The sequence below is a fragment of the Coenobita brevimanus genome, chromosome 104 (genome assembly GCF_032717465.1).
Source record: "Coenobita brevimanus isolate Jiangsu-jjx chromosome 104, ASM3271746v2, whole genome shotgun sequence".
Lineage (NCBI taxonomy): Eukaryota > Metazoa > Arthropoda > Malacostraca > Decapoda > Coenobitidae > Coenobita > Coenobita brevimanus.
In genome coordinates, this window is record NC_137057.1 from 18,078,539 (window position 1) to 18,097,885 (window position 19,347).

Genomic DNA, 19,347 nt, shown 5'->3' on the forward strand with positions numbered 1-19,347 from the left:
GGGCAGTGAAGGGGACAGGGCGGCGACATGGAGGCGATTTGTTTGTGGCCACCCCTTACGGAATTAGGGCGTCTGGCGATAGACAGACAGAGATAGATATATAAGGGAAACTTTGACTAGTAACCAAGGAGACTCGATTACATGCAACCACGAGTTAGGATTCTGTTTATCTTTGCGTAACTGTCTATCTGTCTGCGTAACTAACTATCTGTCTATCTATCCATCCATCCAACCAACTATCCATCCATTCATTCATCTATCCATCCATCCATCTATCCGTCTATCCATCCATCTATCTATCTATCCATCCATCCACCTATCCATCCATCCATCTATCTATCTATCTATCCATCCATCCATCCAACTATCCATCCATCTATCCATCCATCCATCCATCCATCCATCCAGCTATCCATCCATCCACCTATCCATCCATCTATTCATCCGTCTATCAGTCAGTCTACCCATCCATCCATCTATCCATCCATCCACCTATCCATCCATCCATCCAGCTATCCATCTATCCATCTATCTATCCATCCATCCACAGACACCACAGCGATCGGCGTCGGCATAACGATGATGGATGCGTTAGTCAGTCATTTGAACTTCACCTACACGGTCCAACCGGTAACGCCTGACGAAGAGTGGGCGGAATACAGTAACGGCAGCTGGAGTGGCCTGGCGGGGCAGCTGGTGCGGCGAGAGAAGGACTTAGTCATCAATACGTTCGCCCTCATGCACGACAGGGTGAAGGTCATGGATTTTTCCGTGCCCGTCGCTACAGATTCCTTCAGCGCCGTACTCAGGGTAAGATTTTGAATTTTAAACGCACGGCCCTGTTGTGGCGTTAGATTAATGTGATTTTTAGATGCACGGTGGTGGCGATCATCATCCACTCACTTGATGTAGTGCTGCCTACTTCTTCCTTAGCCTTTATCATTCTTGTGCCTGCCCTCCTCTCTTCCTATTTCTCGCCATCATCCACTCACCTGGTGTAGTGCTGCCTACTTCTTCCTTAGCCTTTATCATTCTTTTTCTGTGCCTGTCCTCCTCTCTTCCTATTTCTCACCATCATCCACTCACTTGATGTAGTGCTGCCTACTTCTTCCTTAGCCTTTATCATTCTTTTTTTGTGCCTGCCCTCCTCTCTTCCTATTTCTCACCATCATCCACTCACTTGATGTAGTGCTGCCTACTTCTTCCTTAGCCTTTATCATTCTTTTTCTGTGCCTGCCCTCCTCTCTTCCTATTTCTCACTATCATCCACTCACTTGATGTAGTGCTGCCTACTTCTTCCTTAGCCTTTATCAATCTTTTTCTGTGCCTGCCTTCCTCTCTTCCTATTTCTCCCATCTTTCCTGTCACTTCTTATTGCTTATCTTTCCTTTACAGGTGGCTTTACATTGAGTGACAAGCCAAATGGTTTCCTGTAAGCCAAGAAACCATTTACAACGCTGGGTGGTAACCATATAACCAAACCATACGTGCTCCCTACGTGTCAACAAGTGGGTTGGTGGAGGGTTAGTGCCCCTCCCCGTAAAACAAATAACTCAGAGTCAAATGGCCACCCCTTGCGGGATTGTGGCGTCTGGCAATAGATAGATAGATACATGCACGGCCGTCTTTTGAGTGACCGTGGTTAAGATTTTTAGATTTGAATGGAAATATTTATTGTTGTGAAAGGTACAACGCGCTAACACAACAAAAGAAGGTTTATAGATGTACGGCCGTCTTTTGAGTGGCCGCGTTGAAGATTTTTAAATTCTGGGCCGCGTTCTGTGTGGCTGTGTTCAAGATTTTGGGATTTTGGGCCGCGTTCTGTGTGCCTGTGTTGTGACGTCAGGATTCCGGGGGTTTGAATTAGTGAGGGAATGAGTGTGTGGCCCGTTTCAGTAGCCATGATGTTGATCTCTTCTCCCTCTGGCCTCCCTTTTCTCTCTCCTTGCTCCCTCGGCCCTTCCTCATCCCATCTTTGGCGGGAAAATTTAACTGGGATGATGATGATAACGGAGGTGCCACAGGAGACTTCGCAGCGTGATCTTCTCGGCGATTTATTTTGGATTTTACATTTCAGTATTCTCTTTAACGTTGGGGTGTATTCTAGGTGCCATAAGGGATTTCCTAACACCATCCTGTTAGCGATTTATTATGCTTACTGGTATTATATTATTTTTTGTGTCGAATATGGCGAATGTTGTGTATATTAAAGTGCAGTATGCCCCACCAGCTGCCCCATCTGTGCTATATTCAGTGTGGTATGTCCCTCCAGCTGCCGCCACTGCCTCCCCGCTGGCATGCCGTGTTCCATCCCTTCACCGGATTGACTTGGGGCGCCCTAGCTCTCACTATCATCATCATCACCCTCTTCTTCCACCTCCTCGTCTTGAAGGACAGTTCCCCCGTCTACAATAACAGTGAGTAGTGGCCGACTCTCTCTCTCTCTCTCTCTCTCTCCTTTTATCTGTGTATCTGTCAACCTACCTATCTATTTCCCTCAATATCTATATCTATCTATCTGTCTACCTATTTTTGTTTATATATCTATCTACCTATTTCTCTCTACCTACCTACCTATTTAGTGGGTAATTACGGCTCTCCAGTAAGATTGAGCTAGTTTATATCCAAGGGGTGGTTGGGGTTCATTGCTCACGTAATGCCACTCAGGGATGAGTGAGGCTGGTCACTCTCATCTTAAATGTCAGGACCAACTTGCCTAGCCCCGGGCTCCTACGCTCCTTATGGGGCTATATAGGATTGGATGATGGATGGATGAATGGATGATAATAATAGTAACAGTAATAATAATAATAATAATAATAATAATGATAATCACAATAGTAATAATAATAATAATAATAATAATAATAATAACAATAATATAACAACAACAACAACAATAATAATAATAATAATAACAACAATAATAATAATAATTACAAAAACAACAATAATAATAATAATAATAATAATAATAATAATAATAATGTTGCTGCTGCTAATAATAATAATAATAATAATAATAATAATAATAATAATAATACCAGCCATACACTCACTCCCTGGTATAACTCAGAGATCGACGTGGTGTCAACGCTAGTGTGGATGTTACGCGCACTGCTAAACCAATCCGTCCCTCGCATACCATCTTCTCCTGGTATCCGTCCCTTCCTGGTGTGCTGGTGGCTGGTATCGCTGGTATTAGCCTCCTCTTACGTCACCAACATCATCGCCTACATCACCATACCAGATACAGCCACCAAGATAAAGACGCTACGGCAGTTGGCGGCGTCAGACCAGAAGTAGGTTTCGGTTCGGCACGGGTGTAAACGCTGGGAGCTGGCTTCTGTGTGTGTGTGTGTGTGTGTGTGTGTGTGTGTGTGTGTGTGTGTGTGTGTGTGTGTGTGTGTGTGTGTGTGTGTGTGTGTTTGTGTGTGTGTGTGTGTGTGTGTGTGTGTGTGTGTGTGTGTGTGTGTGTGTGTGTGTGTGTGTGTGTGTGTGTGTGTGTGTGTGTGTGTACGTATATATGTATGCTCGTCCTTTATAACTAACCACAGCTACTTAACCATCTTTCACTATCTAATCAGCGTTAAGTTTATGTCAACAGGATAAACTCTCTAAGATTATGCCTAGGAGACGTAGCAGAGGGGTAGGCGGGTAGAATTATCATTTTCCGTAACCGTTCAAATCAGTGACTGGAATAGGATCAACTTTCGTGGGTAAAATCAACGACAGAACGAAAAGCAAGATTTGAATTTGATCTGTTGAACCATTTTAGAGACGCATTCATTGTTTACCATAGATATCTTCCATTTCCCGCCAAATCACTGATCAGATTGGATTTAAATTTAAGAAGTAGACACCGGGAGAATGTAGGAAGGATATGCAGTGGCCTGAAACATGGCTGGCTTGACTGAGTGCCGCATACGCATTATGTGACACTCGCCATGTACTTCACGTCAACAGAGGCGTCCCAGGAACCCATATCACTGCACCCACACCGGCTATGTGACACGCGTGTGGACATGTGTACTCTGCATACACTCTACATTACGCTCTCTTCACACACACACACACACACAGTGCATGTAGGCTGACTCCACTCCCATCGCATGCTGCGTGGAATATTCAGCTGCATATCAGTTACCACCAGGCCACGCTGACTCCCCTCCCTCTCCCCCAGGCTGCACAATATAGCGGTACGCAGCAGAAGATGGCCTCTCTGCACTCCATGAAACCGTTCCCCTCTTCTCTCCCTCTCCCCTCCTCACCCCAGCAGTTCCTTGCCACCCTCTGCCTTCTGCACCTCCTCCCTCCTTCCCTTCCTATCTCCCTAGTGCCTTATCTTCCTGCATTTCCCACCACAACCTCACTTCTGAAGCCGATGCGGATGAAGACGATACTGGCTGACAATCCCCACACCAGTATAGGTCGTTGTTCCTCACCTCGTTGACCTCCCTACCTTCTTCTCTGTACGCTCTTGCCTGCCTTGCTTTTTTCCATCCTACCTGCCGATTTTACAAGCTCCCCCTGTCCATTTTTCACTAAATATGATGCCTATATCCACCTTGCTTCTCCAAGACTCATACGAAGGCCGTGTGCGGAAGGAGACGGGATACAGATGATTCACAGTTATATATGACAGGTGTGATAGGAATGGAGGTGGAAAAAGAAAAATGAAAGAAAACAAAGAAATTCCGGCTAGAAGGTTCATATACAAAAATAATATAAACATTAACCGCGTCTAGAGATACGATAATGTGGGCGATTTCAGATGCGCGTGTAAACAGTAAACAATGGCGGGAAGATCAAGCATTGTAATTAACCAGCGAATAAAAACCGTCTTCTCCCGAATATTAAAGCATTTGCAGGGTGTAGCATTTAATATTAAACTCTGGTATTACATTTGAGAGTAAAATACTGAGAAGGGTACTTGGGGTAAAGTGGCAGGAGAGTTACAAATGGAAGAGTAAGGGATATTACGAGAGTGGAACCAGTTAAGGAATATGTGAGACTGTCTCGCTGGAAATGGCTGGGGCACATATACAGAAAAGAAGGCAGTTTAATACAGGATGTGCCAGAGTGGACTGCTAGAGGAAGAAGAGGCCGAGGTAGGCCGAGGGAATGGCTGGGGCACATATATAGAAAAGAAGGCAGTTTAATAGAGGATGTGCCAGAGTGGACTGCTAGAGGAAGAAGAGGCAGAGGTAGGCCGAGGGAAACCTGGTTGAGGACAATAAAAAAAGAAGCAGGAGAGGAGTGTTGGTGGGACCTGAAGGAGATGGCAAGAGACAAATATTGGTGGAGAGAGTTCATCGAGGCCCTGTGCATCCCGTGGGGTGCCACAGGAAATGATTAATTTACTGATTGATTGATTGATTACGTCTCAGGCTCTACATGTGTGAATACGGCTCTTTTCTGCCCGGCGTCATGGCCACGTCTGAGGATCCTGTGTACAGACGCCTAGTTCAAAAACTTACCCTCCTTCTCACCTATGAAGACATCAGGGACAAGGTGGGTGGACTTACGAACCCCTCTCTCTCTCTCTCTCTCTCTCTCTCTCTCTCTCTCTTTCATGGACTCCTTCGCGTGGTGGCACCGATATTACCGAGCGGCCCCTGTGCTTTGTTCTGCATATTTCCCCCAGCCCTCTCTTTACCTCTGAAAGGAGGATGGGGGACTAGCATAGAGGGGTAACTTCAGCCTGCAGTCCACCGGTTTCACGTTTCAGATGAATTTTAAGCTACAACAAGACCAGCAGCAGCACCAACCACCACTACTACTACTACTACTACTACTATTACTATTACCATTGCCACAACACCCCACACTGCAACGACACCCCACAGTACCACAACACCCCACAGTACCACAACACCCCACAGTACCATAACACCCCACACTACCACAGCACCCCACACTACCACAACACCCCACACTACCACAACACCCCACACTGCCACAACACCCCACACTACCACACACTACCACAACACCCCACACTACCACACACTACCACAACACCCCACACTACCACAACACCCCACACTACCACAACACCCCACACTACCACACACTACCACAACACCCCACACTACCACAACACCCCACAATACCCCACACTACCACAACACCCCACACTACCACACACTTCTTCCGTGTACACATTAATTTGATTACTTTCGTCCTGCCAAACTGATGATATAAAACAATTGATGTAATATAATTGCTTGAGTTGCTCCTATTGTCACTGGTTATCCTCTAATAAAAAGCACTTACAAATTATTAAATGTTTTGTATGAGTTCTGTCGTGTATATCAGCGCTTCGAACATTTTCCCATAAAATGTTAACGTTACTTAAGCTAAAGTGATATTAGGGTAGTTATTGGAAATTCACGAGTCACTATCCCCCCCCCCCTGTATTCTAAACTGCCCCCCCCCCACTGAATTTATGCTTATCATGCCCTTCATTATTACAAAACTTAATTTATATTCCTGAAATAACAATGCATAGCCAGAACACCAATATAATCGGGCCTAAGCTCTCATACATGGCGTTTAAGCACTATCGGTGTAAATTCAGTATATTCATAATGTATCGGACGACTTGCCTGAATAGAGACAATATTAGGAGTTACATTATTTATTTGAAGGAGAGATGCTTAGTGGAGGTTTTCTAGTATAAATATATGCTAAAAAAAAAATACCTTACAATATATTATACACAAATATTACCCTACCAGCAGTTGCACAAATCACTATGCCTATAACTTTGCACTTCTTAGTCTCATTTAAAATTATATTATTTGGTGTAGGTTAACTTTCTAGGCCTGTTGAGAATAGTACCAATAAATATATGATGTAACAAGATAGGTAAAGGTCTAGAACTCACTTTCACAGGTGGGTAAGTTAATTGGTAATGCTCCTGGCTTGATTAAAACTTGCATATGAGGTACTGGTAGGCCAAGAAGTTCGTATTTCAGGCTTCTTTCATACACTACTTGCTCAATAATGGCGGCTGCATATCCTTACGGTGGCTGGATTGATGAATTCCTTTCTCTTACACTACATGCACCGTTCCCCATCTTTTAGAGACTTATAAAACATTTCCATCCTTACCAAATACAGACTTGCATCCAGAAACCGCACAACAGCAGGACATGGCACCTATATTTTACCAATAGGCGAAAATGCAAATAAAAAGACTACTCACGGGCGACGCAGTGCACCCTCCCCCCTCCAGCTGTCGACTGAAGGGCTGGCGTTCTCGGGGGCGGTGGTTTCGTCCCTCCCTTGACGTCATGCGAGAGTTTTGGTTTAAAAAATTGGCAGCAAATGTATGTTTTAAGACAATACGAAGGAATAAGAGAGCAGTTGTATAATTTTGTCATTAGTTTTAGGACAATATTAAGGAACGGTATTGTCTTTAGTTTTAGGAGAATATTAAGAAATGATTTTCTCTATAAAAAGGAATGATTTTGTTTTTAGTTTAAGGACAGTATTAAGGAATGATCTTGTCTCTATAGGACGATATTAAGGAACGATCTTGTCTCTATAGGACGATATTAAGGAATGATCTTGTCTCTATAGGACAATATTAAGGAACGAGTTTGTCTCTATAGAACAATATTAAGGAACGATTTTATCTCTATAGAACAATATTAAGGAACGATTTTGTCTCTATAGGACGATATTAAGGAACGATTTTGTCTTTAGTTTTAGGACAATATTAAGGAACATTGTCTCAAGTAACACACATATAAATTCCTTCAGGTGATAGACGAGAGGGGCGTGTTCATCGAGGGCACGGCATATATTGAGTACGAAACCTCCAAGTGGCCAGTGCGCGACCTGTACTACGTGGAAGAGAAAATTCATCCTTACATCCTCGCCTGGGCATTTCAGAGAGGAACGCCGTGGCATCCGATCTTCAACAGGTGAAGTGGAAGAATTTACTCTGTTTCTGTATAGCTAGATCTTTATCCTGGGGTGGCCATAAACAAATCGCCTCCACGTCGCCCCGTCCTCTGCCGTCAGGTCCTTTCTTCAGGGTTATACAGCTCTCGCTCATATATGCCTCTCCACCCCGTCCCTCCTCCTCGTCCTTCGTCTGCTCCTCCCCCTCCCCACCACACACACACACACACACACACACACACACACACACACACAAGAAAAGGAATGTTTAGCAATCACAGTTTATCATATCTTTAAACACAGATGAGATGCCAAGTTACTTAGAATTAGTCAGTCCATCTGTCTACTGCCAGACATTTAAGTCTCATAACGGAAGGCCACAAACAAATCGCCTCCATGTCACCCTGCCCTGTGCCCTTTGGTTGCCCTCCCTTCAGCTCACTGTCTCCCTCATATATTTTTCCATCCCATCCTTCCATCTCATCCTTGGTTCCCCCCCCCCTCTCCACCTCACCCACATACACTCTTCCAGTCAGTTTCAAATGAGAGAGAGAGAGAGACTTTCCACACGGCAGAGATCATGGGCAAGGAGTGTAGTTAGGATGCTTTTCTCTACCTGCCTGGCGAGAGGAAAGTTGAGGGCGAGGCTGGAGAAATGCCAGAGGAACAGATGCTGGAGTTGCATAAAGACAGTAGCAGCTGCAGCTCCAGGTTCATGTGAAACGTGAACCCGGTGGACTTCAGGCTAAATCTGTCCTTCTGCAGTTCACCATCCTCCTTTCGGGGGATAGGAAAGTAGCTGAGGGACTTTTGTATAACCAGGCAGCTCCACCACCCACGCCTTACACCATCCTTGTATAGAAACTAGGGATCGCGAATGTACACTTGACTGAATAAGCAGCAGTGTACAGAATGAGAGACTGACGAGGAGCGTGTATGTGAGGTGGAGGGGGGGAGAGAGAGGGGGAGGCCAAGGATGAGATGGAGGGATGGAGTGGAGAGTATATGAGAGAGGGGGGTGTACGCTGGAAGCAAGGCAATGAAATGGCGGGGGACAGGGCGACATGGAGGCGATTTGTTTGTGGCCACCCCTTACGGGATTAAGGCGTCTGGCAATAGATAGATAGTACAGTCAGCCACATGTGAACCTGGGACATGTTTGTTGGCGATATGAACATGAATTAAGTTGTTAAATATCAGCTGAAATGACAAAGTAAATGTAATGTACGAATGACAGAAATTGCAGTTGGACCTCCTCTTCACACACACACACACACACACACACACACACACACACACACACACAGTCACGGGTTTATATTCTGTGGCTAATTGAACTGTATATTCCACGCGAAACAGTCTGCCAGCACAAACTACAGATAATACAAAATTCCCCAACGTTCCTCGCCCTGCTTCGATGTCAGTGCCTAGGATTACACTAACTCGTCCTAGAATTGCCATCTCCCTACACTGAACGAGATGGAACATTAGATTGATGCTAGTCACGAAGGGGTTCTAGAAAAGGATGTAGAGCCATAGCACTGTCTTATTCTGCCACTGTGCAACGTGAAATAAGCTCCAAAAGTTTAAAAAAAATCTGGGTCAAGTGAATGTCCTATAGTGATATTTTTGTTGTCCAAAGTAAGATTTTTAGAGACGCATGGTCGTATACGCCAGAAAGATTTTGAAAGTATTTGTTTTCAGGTACTTGAGCCACATGACTGAGAGTGGTCTGGTGGAGAGGTGGAGGGAGGAGGAAATATCGAGGTACCGCATGGCTCAGGGCCGAGTAGCCACCAGAGGCCCCCCCACTGGCCGCAGTACTCTCAGGCCACTCAGCACAGAGGACTTACAAAGCGCCTTCTGCATCCTGGGCGTCGGTGTCGTCATCTCGGCTCTTACGTTTGTCTCCGAGATGATCACCTGTCCTTAAACTCACAACTGTACTTCATTCACTTTCACTAGATAGAGATTTTCATGAAGTTTAGTAAGATTTCATTCAGTTCATTCATTTAGTGGAGATTTGCGTCTTTTTGAAGCCCTTTTCCCGCGTACACCGAACTTGCAGATAGGGAGGGATGAACGTTTGAGCTGAATATGTGTTCAGAACATTATAATGACTACAGTTTTCCAAATTATATAAAATCAACTGGTATACTCCTTTTACTCTAACTTGGCCTAAATTTGCCATCTCTCCATCTTGAATCCTGAGTTATGGCATGAGATCAGCACAATAATATGGTGGTGATTGCAAAGAAATGCTTAGGAGGGATGTACTGTAGAGCCATAACATTAATTTTCTTGCATTGTACTATGTACAACTAGAAAGCATTCTGAGAGTGCATAGGCCCGCCAATGCTGCAAAAAAGGATCCGAATCGAATCCCTTTTCAAATTTAATCATATCTTCCTTGACAGGGTCCTCCCTATCACAAAATGTCATCAAAATCCATTCATAACTTTTTGAGTAATCCTGCTAACAGACAGATAACCAATGCGGGGTAAAACATAACCGCCATAGAGGAGGTAATAAATATATGCTACAAATGGTTAAGAATCTGAGCCAAGTTAAGGTGAAAAAAGAGTCCAGTAGCTAACATAAAAATTTAGCGACTGCCGCTAGAGTAGTGAGGCCAACCTTTTAGATCCAGTGACATTTTCAGAAAGATTATACTGGCTAGTGACAGACAATTTTCTTCAACTTAGGAAAGGTCTCTCACACTGAAGGAGTTAATACATGGTATACCGAACATCTCCAGTTCAAAATCTTCCTCCAAAGCTGAACCGTTGTTTAAGTATAGCAAGACAGAAAAGCTAAGTAATTACACTATAAGGGTTAAGCCATTCAGTTCAATAACATATTTTATATTTTATTCTGGTTATGGACAAATAATTTCATCCAGGTCATGAGATACTTCTTGGACAGAAAGTATATATATATAAAAAAAAAAAAAAAAACAGCAGCGGCCGCAGCCCAACCTCAATATTCCCACCTAAGGCTGGGGTGACGCCTGACCCAACAGCAAGAAAACAGATAGACATAACAGGGAGAACTAATCAACAGCAGGTCCTGTGAAATGGGTCACACACTCACCACTCAAGCCCAAGGACTCCTGATACCACATTAAAAAAAAAAATGCATATATATACACTGTACTTTGAAATATATTTATATGTGATATATCTTCATACCTTATACAGTTCTGACTACAGAGTGATTAAAAGTGGATTCATTATTAGGCAGATGCATAACACATTACTTAAAGGCTACAATAGCGTATCCTTAGTAGGTAGATAACACAGCAAGTCCTCGCTATAAGTCAGGCATGTGTTAGGTGGTAGTTGGGGGGACAACCATCATCCATTGGCTCATGTAACACTGCCTTCAAGTGACTACACTGAGTGACAAGCCTAATGGTTTTCCATGTGTGGGGTGGGGGGGGGTTTACTGCTCACATAATGCCACTTCAGGACGAGTGAGACTGGTCACCTTTACCTTAAAAATCAGAACTGATCAGCCTAGCCCTGGGCCCCTATGCTCCCGATGGAAAAAATAATAATAGTAATAACAATGGATGGATGTGTTCCAAAGCATCACAATGTCTTCTATACAACTGTTACTGTTAACTGGGGCCAAGTAGTCAATTACCTTAACAGTCCTTCACTCCAATGATGTATTTGAAATCTAATTCTTGCAACCTTCAGATGATTTTATTCACCTTATAAAAGACTGAACTGGAAGGGTTAGAACAGACAGCGATGAGAAACTGAGCTGCAAGGGTTAAATACTGTTCTGTACGAGAGATCTTTAGCAACTGAACACGATCATCCGGAAATGACAAGAATGAAAACGAAAAACACACCTTGGAGCTTAAGAAACACACCATCTACCTAAGTGGGTGGTGTAGGTGAGAGGGTGGTGTAGGCGGGTGAATGGTGAAGGGATGTTAATGGTGATGTAAACAGGAAGGTGATTTAGGGAAGAGGGTGGCGTTATGTTGGTGGCTGGTGTAGGCAAGAGGCTGACTGAACTAACATCATCTGAAGGAAAAAATTACTAGAATGAGCTGGGAGATAAAAGAGGGAGGAAGAGGAGAAATGTAGCAGTGTAAAAACGGCACAAACAGAGAGATGGCTGGAGAGATATTAGCAACTCCTAAATCTCCCTACATCTCTCTGGGCCATCCCATAATTCAAACACCAACCGTTTGTCACTCTACGTTTAAAACTTCCAGTGAGCAGTGCAACTTATCTAGCAAATCTGTATATCTTATCTGGACATAAATGGACACAGGTGAATTACAGTGAGGACCTCCTATATTTATTAACCCCCTCATGGTCCAGACAACTCACGTATTTTAGTCTCGTTGGAGACGGATGCTATTCAGTTGAGGGTCAGTCATACGAACCTCAGAGTCTTACTACGGGTACCACTGACCCTCACATGGCTGGGAAAACTCTACTATTTTATTCTGAAGCCAGGGGTGGGACGCTCAGACATATTTACGATGAATTCCCCGCCATAATCATGTTTTTTTTGCACCATACTACCATTTTCTTTCTATGTCTTTATTCCAAACAGCCGACCACCAAGAGTATTTTCCCTTCACGCCCAGGAATTGTTTTGAGGAAAGAGTACAAGACAGGGAAATATTCTACTGTCGCTGACCCCTCCTGCAGGAACTTAGACACAACAGGGAATACATTTTAAATACCTTTGAGAATCCTACCCTGCTATTTTCTTCAGCTGAGTCTGTCACATAAATACTCGAGGACTGACACAGATATTGCCCCTCCCATGGTCCAAACAACTCTATTAATTATTATTATTATTATTATTATTATTATTATTATTATGTATTTTTATTAACTCTCATCTTAAATGTTCACTCTCATCTTAAAAATCAGGACCAACTGGCCCAGCCCCGGGCTCCTACGCTTCTCATGGGGCAACGTAGGATTGGATGATGGATGGATGGATGGATTTTCATCATTATTATTATTATTATTATTATCATTATTATTATTATTATTATTATTATTATTACAGATAACTTTATTCAGGTATGCATCAGCCATGGGACTAGGGAACAATACCAGCATCTTTAACCCTCTACCGCTATTTTTTTTTTTATGTGAGGAAGAAGGAACCAAAGGCCAGGAGCCCGCAGAACTGTTCCTTCCAAGAGAAAAACAAAATACAAGAGAGAGCCAAATGCAAGATCAGAGTCAGGCGAGTGAGTTGCGCGGACCGGAGAGAATTCAAAATACAAACAGGTCTACCATTAATTACATTTGCTCACCTAAATTACAGGAGGGTTCGTTAGGTAGTCAGTTCGTGCTTCCAGGTCGTCTGCTTCACACACTGGTCGCAAAGGGGAGACACTACATTCATTTTCCTTGCTCTTGTACCCAGCTTGTCCTTACCTTTCAATCCTATCTATCTATCTATTTATTGCCAGATGCCTTAATCCTATACAGGGTGGCCACAAACAAATCGCCTCCACGTCGCCCTGTCCCCCGTCGTTTCACTGCCCCGCTTCCAGCTCACACCCCCCTCTCTCATATACCTCACAACTCCATCCCTCCATCTCACCCTTGGCCTCCCCCTCCCTCTCTCCCACATACACTCTCCTCATCAGTCTCTCACTCCCCATCCTCTCCACATGGCCAAACCACCTCAATGTGTTTTTTGCAATCCACCAGCCTTACTTTGGGTGATGGCAAGGGTTGAGGTATGTCTATCTATCTATCTATCTATTGCCAGACGCCTTCATCTTGTAAGGGGTGGCCACAAACAAATCGTACGTATGTATAACCACATATAACCACTTGGGTATATCAGAGCCATCATTTCAAGGCATCTCACTCCTACACCCATAACTCTATTACTGTCACTTATAAAATATCTTCCTATGATAACAGTACTGCATGGTATTACTCAGCAGGGCAGGCGGGGGACAGGGCGACGTGGAGGCGATTTGTTTGTGGCCACCTCGTATGGGATTAAGTCGTCTGGCAATAGATAGATAGACAGACATGCCACATAACAGTACTGCATGGTATGAATTAGCCTGCATTCCACATAACAGTCCTGTCAGCAATAATATGGCAGCACTACACACATCATCATCATCATCATCATCATCATCATCATCATCATCCGGACCTCCTTTCCCACCCTAGGGCAGGGTGAGGAGTAGCAATGTCCAGACAGCCCAAATTTACCCAATCCAATGGGCCACGCTTCCATTCACTCATCACTGAAGCCCCCGGAATCCTGGCTCTATCGGATACGCCAAAAACATTCACCACGTTCTGTAGCTTCACATAAACGTATCCAATTAAGTCTATCTACCTATCTATTGCCAGACGCCATAATCCCATAAGGGGTGGCCATTAGACTTTGAGTTATTTGTTTTACGGGGAGGGGCACTAACCCTCCACCAACCCACTTGCTGACACGTAGGGAGCACTTATGGTTTGGTTATATGGTTACCACCCAGCGTTGTAAATCATCATCACAAAATACACATCATCTGCCGTCCCTCTGCGATTACGGTTTAAGCACACGGCCTTACATTATGAAGTTGCATTCTTAAAGACTCGGATCTCTTAACACCTGTTCCCTAGTGATTTATTTTGCACACTACACCCTTCTTTTTTTTTTTCAATGCAGGGAAGAAGGAACCAAAGGCCAGAATTCCGCAAGCTTGTTCCCTCTAAGAAAAAATAAAAACAAAATAACACAGGATCAGATTCAGTTACTCATTATGTTTCCAAGACAAACCATACTGATATATAAACTGCATCTATCTGTCTATCTATCTATCTATCTAAAGCCCAATGCCCTACTCAGGACGGTTAATTGTATCACCGCATATAAATAACACGAGAGAGAATGCTAAGGTGTCAGATGCAGAATAAATGGCTGCGGAAATGGTGTTAAGAGATATCCAGAGTCACTTACAAAATGGCCCTAAACCCCTTCCGTCCAATGACATGCTTTGTGTGTGTGTGTGTGTGTGTGTGTGTGTGTGTGTGTGTGTGTGTTTGTGTGTTTGCTTGCGATATTATTCAACACACGAAAGATATGAAATAGACATGGGATTAATTAACAGTATATAACCTGTACAGTTTAAAAAGACAAAATATATACTGAAAAACATATCACTGGACTTTGAGGTTTAATTTCAAACTTACACACGTTTAAATTCAAACTTACGCACGTTTAAATTCAAACTTACGCACGTTTACATTCAAACTTACGTACGTTTCAATTCAAACTTACGCACGTTTAAATTCAAACTTACGCACGTTTAAATTCAAACTTACGCACGTTTAAATTCAAACTTACGCACGTTTACATTCAAACTTACGCACCATTACATTCCATTACAGTGAATTTCACCTACATACTGTACAACGCTAATCACATACCCAATCCTACTGTCTGTGAGGAAGCTAATCACAGCATATTATCAAAAACATGTCATTCAGGTTATACTTAATTTAGATGTACACTCAAACCTCAATTTAAGAGACTAAATAGGGAATCAACCTGTCCCTTACTTGAAAATGTCCCAAACTTGAAAATGTCCCTAACTTGAAAATGTCCCTAACTTGAAAATGTCCCTAACTTGAAAATGTCCCTTACTTGAAAATGTCTCTTACTTGAAAATGTCCCTAACTTGAAAATGTCCCTTACTTGAAAATGTCCCTTACTTGAAAATGTCCCTAACTTGAAAATGTCCCTAACTTGAAAATGTCCCTAACTTAAAAATGTCCCTTACTTGAAAATGTCTCTTACTTGAAAATGTCCCTAACTTGAAAATGTCCCTAACTTAAAAATGTCCCTAACTTAAAAATGTCTAATTGTTTTACCACACATAAAGACAGGCTTATGAAATGCAATGACTGTTTCACTTATCGTATTTATATAATTATGAATATTATTTTACGGGTACTGTATAAAGAAACATGTTGACGTTTGAAGCAGCGGATTTTTTGAATGGTCCCGTCCGTTTGTCAGGTAGAATATGAAGCCCCTTAAATTTGAAATCCCTTAAAAAATGGGTCCCTTAAATCGAGGTCTGAATGTACAGTAAGCCCTCGTTATATCTGGGAAACTACGAATATATCACAGCATATTTCCTCTAACTGGTGCTATAAATTGGGTGATACTGATTATTATAGGCTGGAATAGTGCTTAAATAGGTACTCTTTTTTTTTTAATATATGAGAGCTGAAAAAAAAAAAAAAAACATATTGAAAGGGATCATATATCACAGTATATTTCCTATAACTGGTGCTATAAATTGGGGGACTGATTACTATAGGCTGGAATAGTGCTTAAATAGGTAATCTTCTTTGTAATATCAGGCTTAACTGGAATGAAATACAGAAGAGAACATATAACGAGGATTTACTATATGGCAGAGTACAACCTGCAAAACTCCAAACATCTTATTTCCAAACCCCCCAACTTTCCAAAAATACATAGGTTTATAATGCAATGTGAGGGTGTTTAAATGTCCCCACACAATCTATGTCTATTTACAAATCAATTGTATTTATCTACCTATCTATCTATTGCCAGACGCCTTAATCCCGCAAGGGGTGGCCGTGGCGTCTGGCAACAGACAGACAGAAATCTATCATCATCATCATCATCATCCGGACCTCCTTTCCCACCCAAGGGCAGGGTGAGGAGTAGCAATGTCCAGACAGCCCAAACTTGCCCAGTCCAAATAGGCCACGCTTCCATTCACTCATCATTCAAGCCCCCGGAATCCTGGCTCTACACCTGATCTTTAAATATACACAGACTGTGTGAGGAAGGTGTATTTCTGGGCAAATATAACTACAGCTGATACACTACGAACACACAGAACTTAACTTTATTTATTGTTCATGGTACTAGACTATTTTCAATGTGATTTTCTCCACTATTCTCATGAAAGTACTTTTAAAACAATTCTATTTTCCACTGAGCCTTTGAATCCAAGTATTTTGAATTCCAGAGCCTGTGCTGTAATTAGATTATATTTAACATGATTTTCTCAATTATCCTCGTGATTGTACTTTTAAAAACGATTCATTTTCCATCGAGCCTTTGAATCCAAGTATTTTGAATTCCAGAGTCTGTGCTGTACTGTAACTTGGGGCGCTGCATACAAAAACTTGACTATATATATAAGAACACAATCCTATATCTCCCTAGGACCATTTATCGATGTTGAAATGTGTCTTAAATTCATGAAATAGAAAGAATATGACAGAGTGATTGGTGATCCACATTTTAGCCTGTTTATTCCTCAGGTAATTTTCGTGTGCTCTATGCATGGTTCGGTCAGCGTTCTCTTTTTTTTTTCTTCTTCTTTTATGCGAGGAAGAAGGAACCAAAGGCCAGGAGCCCGCAAACCTGTCTATTTTGCATCGTTTCTGCTTTATTATATCATAGAGGATTTATTAGTAACGTGACAAGGCAGTAAAATGTCTACACTCCCAAAATCAGCAGGTGAAGCATCCTAGTGAGAAATAAATGCAAGAGCCAAGGAGGTACAGGTGAAAGGTGGGGGGCGCTCACCATTCACTCACTCGATGTAGTGCTGCTTTGGGTGCCTGCCCTTTCCTCTCTTCCTTCCTTCCTCTTCTGTCTTTCTTTCCTTCATGCTTTCCTCTTCCTTCTGCCTGTGGGTAACTTTACACTCCCTCTTCTGTCTTTCTTTCCTTCACTCTTTCCTCTTCCTTCTGCCTGTGGGTGACTCTACACTCCCTCTTCTGTCTTTCTTTCCTTCACTCTTTCCTCTTCCTTCTGCGTACGGGTAACTTTACACTCCCTCTTCTGTCTTTCTTTCCATCATTCTTTCCTCTTCCTTCTGCCTACGGGTGACTTTACACTCCCTCTTCTGTCTTTCTTTCCTTCATTCTTTCCTCTTCCTTCTGCCTGTGGGTAACTTTACACTCCCTCTTCTGTCTTTCTTTCCATCATTCTTTCCTCTTCCTTCTGCCTACGGGTGACTTTACACTCCCTCTTCTGTCTTTCCTTCACTCTTTCCTCTTCCTTCTGCCTGTGGGTGACTTTACACTCCCTCTTGTCTTTCTTTCCTTCACTCTTTCCTCTTCCTTTTGCCTATGAGTGACTTTACACTCCCTCTTCTGTCTTTCTTTCCTTCGTTCTTTCCTCTTCCTTCTGCCTATGGGTGACTTTACACTCCCTCTTCCGTCTTTCTTTCCGTCACTCTTTCCTCTTCCTTCTGCCTACGGGTGACTTTACACTCCCTCTTCTGTCTTTCTTTCCGTCACTCTTTCCTCGTCCTTATGCCAACGGGTGACTCTACACTGAGTGACAAGCCAAATGGTTTCCTGTACACCAGGAAACCATTTACTACGCTGAGTGGAAGGTACAACATAAGAACCACCTCTATAGACCAAACAGCACAGGATAATGCTCTCACCACAACACAAGAGAGTAGTCAGGCACTTCAGAAAACATTTTAAATATGAATAACACTTGATAAACATACTAAATTACTAAATGGGTATAAAGCACATAATTCAACAGCAATGAGTGAATGCTGTCAATCTGGTTAGCATGTTCTGAATGGAGATGTGAGTCTGTATAATAAATGGAGGTAATGTACAGCTGTTAAGTACTCCTCAACTTAGGTAATTAACTGGTTCGTGCAGCTCTCATGTAAAGCTGAATTTTTACGTAAGTCTGTCAGACCCAACACACGTGCCACCTCTCTCTCTCTCTCTCTCTCTCTCTTAATGATATCTACTTCTGCCATCATCATCATCATCATCTGGACCTCCTTTCCCTCCCAAGGGCAGGGTGAGGAGTAGCAATGTCCACTTTCGTTTCAGTTGTTATTGTGTGTCGTTTCTTGCTGCTGCTCTCACTGCCACCACTACACTATCGTTTTTGAGACACGCTGAGGGTCAACGAAAAACACAAGAGTAACCATGTGTACGGGAAAACAAACTGAGAGGCGGGAGGTGCACAGATACACCTGGTACCTGACTGACGAAGTAGGACGACGCACATTTTAAAAAGGTACAGTTGGGTCTGGTTAGTACTTGGATGGGTGACCGCCTGGGAACACCAGATGCTGTTGGCATAACGTTCTCCCTACGTGTCAAGTGGGGTTGGTGGAGGATTAGTGCCCCTCCCTGTAAAACAATTAACTCTAAGCCCTTGGCCACACCGTTTGGGATACATGGCGTCTGGCAATGAATGAATGAACAATATGTACTTTTATATTCTGATCTTTTAAATTAGTTTTTACATACAGTAAAACCTCAATAAAGAGGACATCAATAGGCCAGAATTTGCTTTTATCAGAATGGAGGAGCTACCGGACTGTATTCTTATATATCTGAAAAGTCCAATAGCCAGAAGCAGTCCGGACCACCTGACCACTTC

General features: G+C 42.9%; 1 protein-coding gene across 1 annotated transcript; it reads left to right on the plus strand.

Moving 5' to 3' along the window:
* The first annotated feature begins 579 nt into the window (after positions 1-579).
* On the plus strand, positions 580-9,850 carry LOC145416034 (glutamate receptor ionotropic, delta-2-like). Its single transcript, XM_080285134.1, has 6 exons — positions 580-810; positions 2,273-2,417; positions 3,077-3,302; positions 5,391-5,514; positions 7,774-7,937; positions 9,622-9,850. Exons 1-6 carry the CDS (start codon positions 580-582, stop codon positions 9,848-9,850), a joined length of 1,119 nt encoding a protein of 372 aa, XP_080141260.1.
* Positions 9,851-19,347: the final 9,497 nt, after the last annotated feature.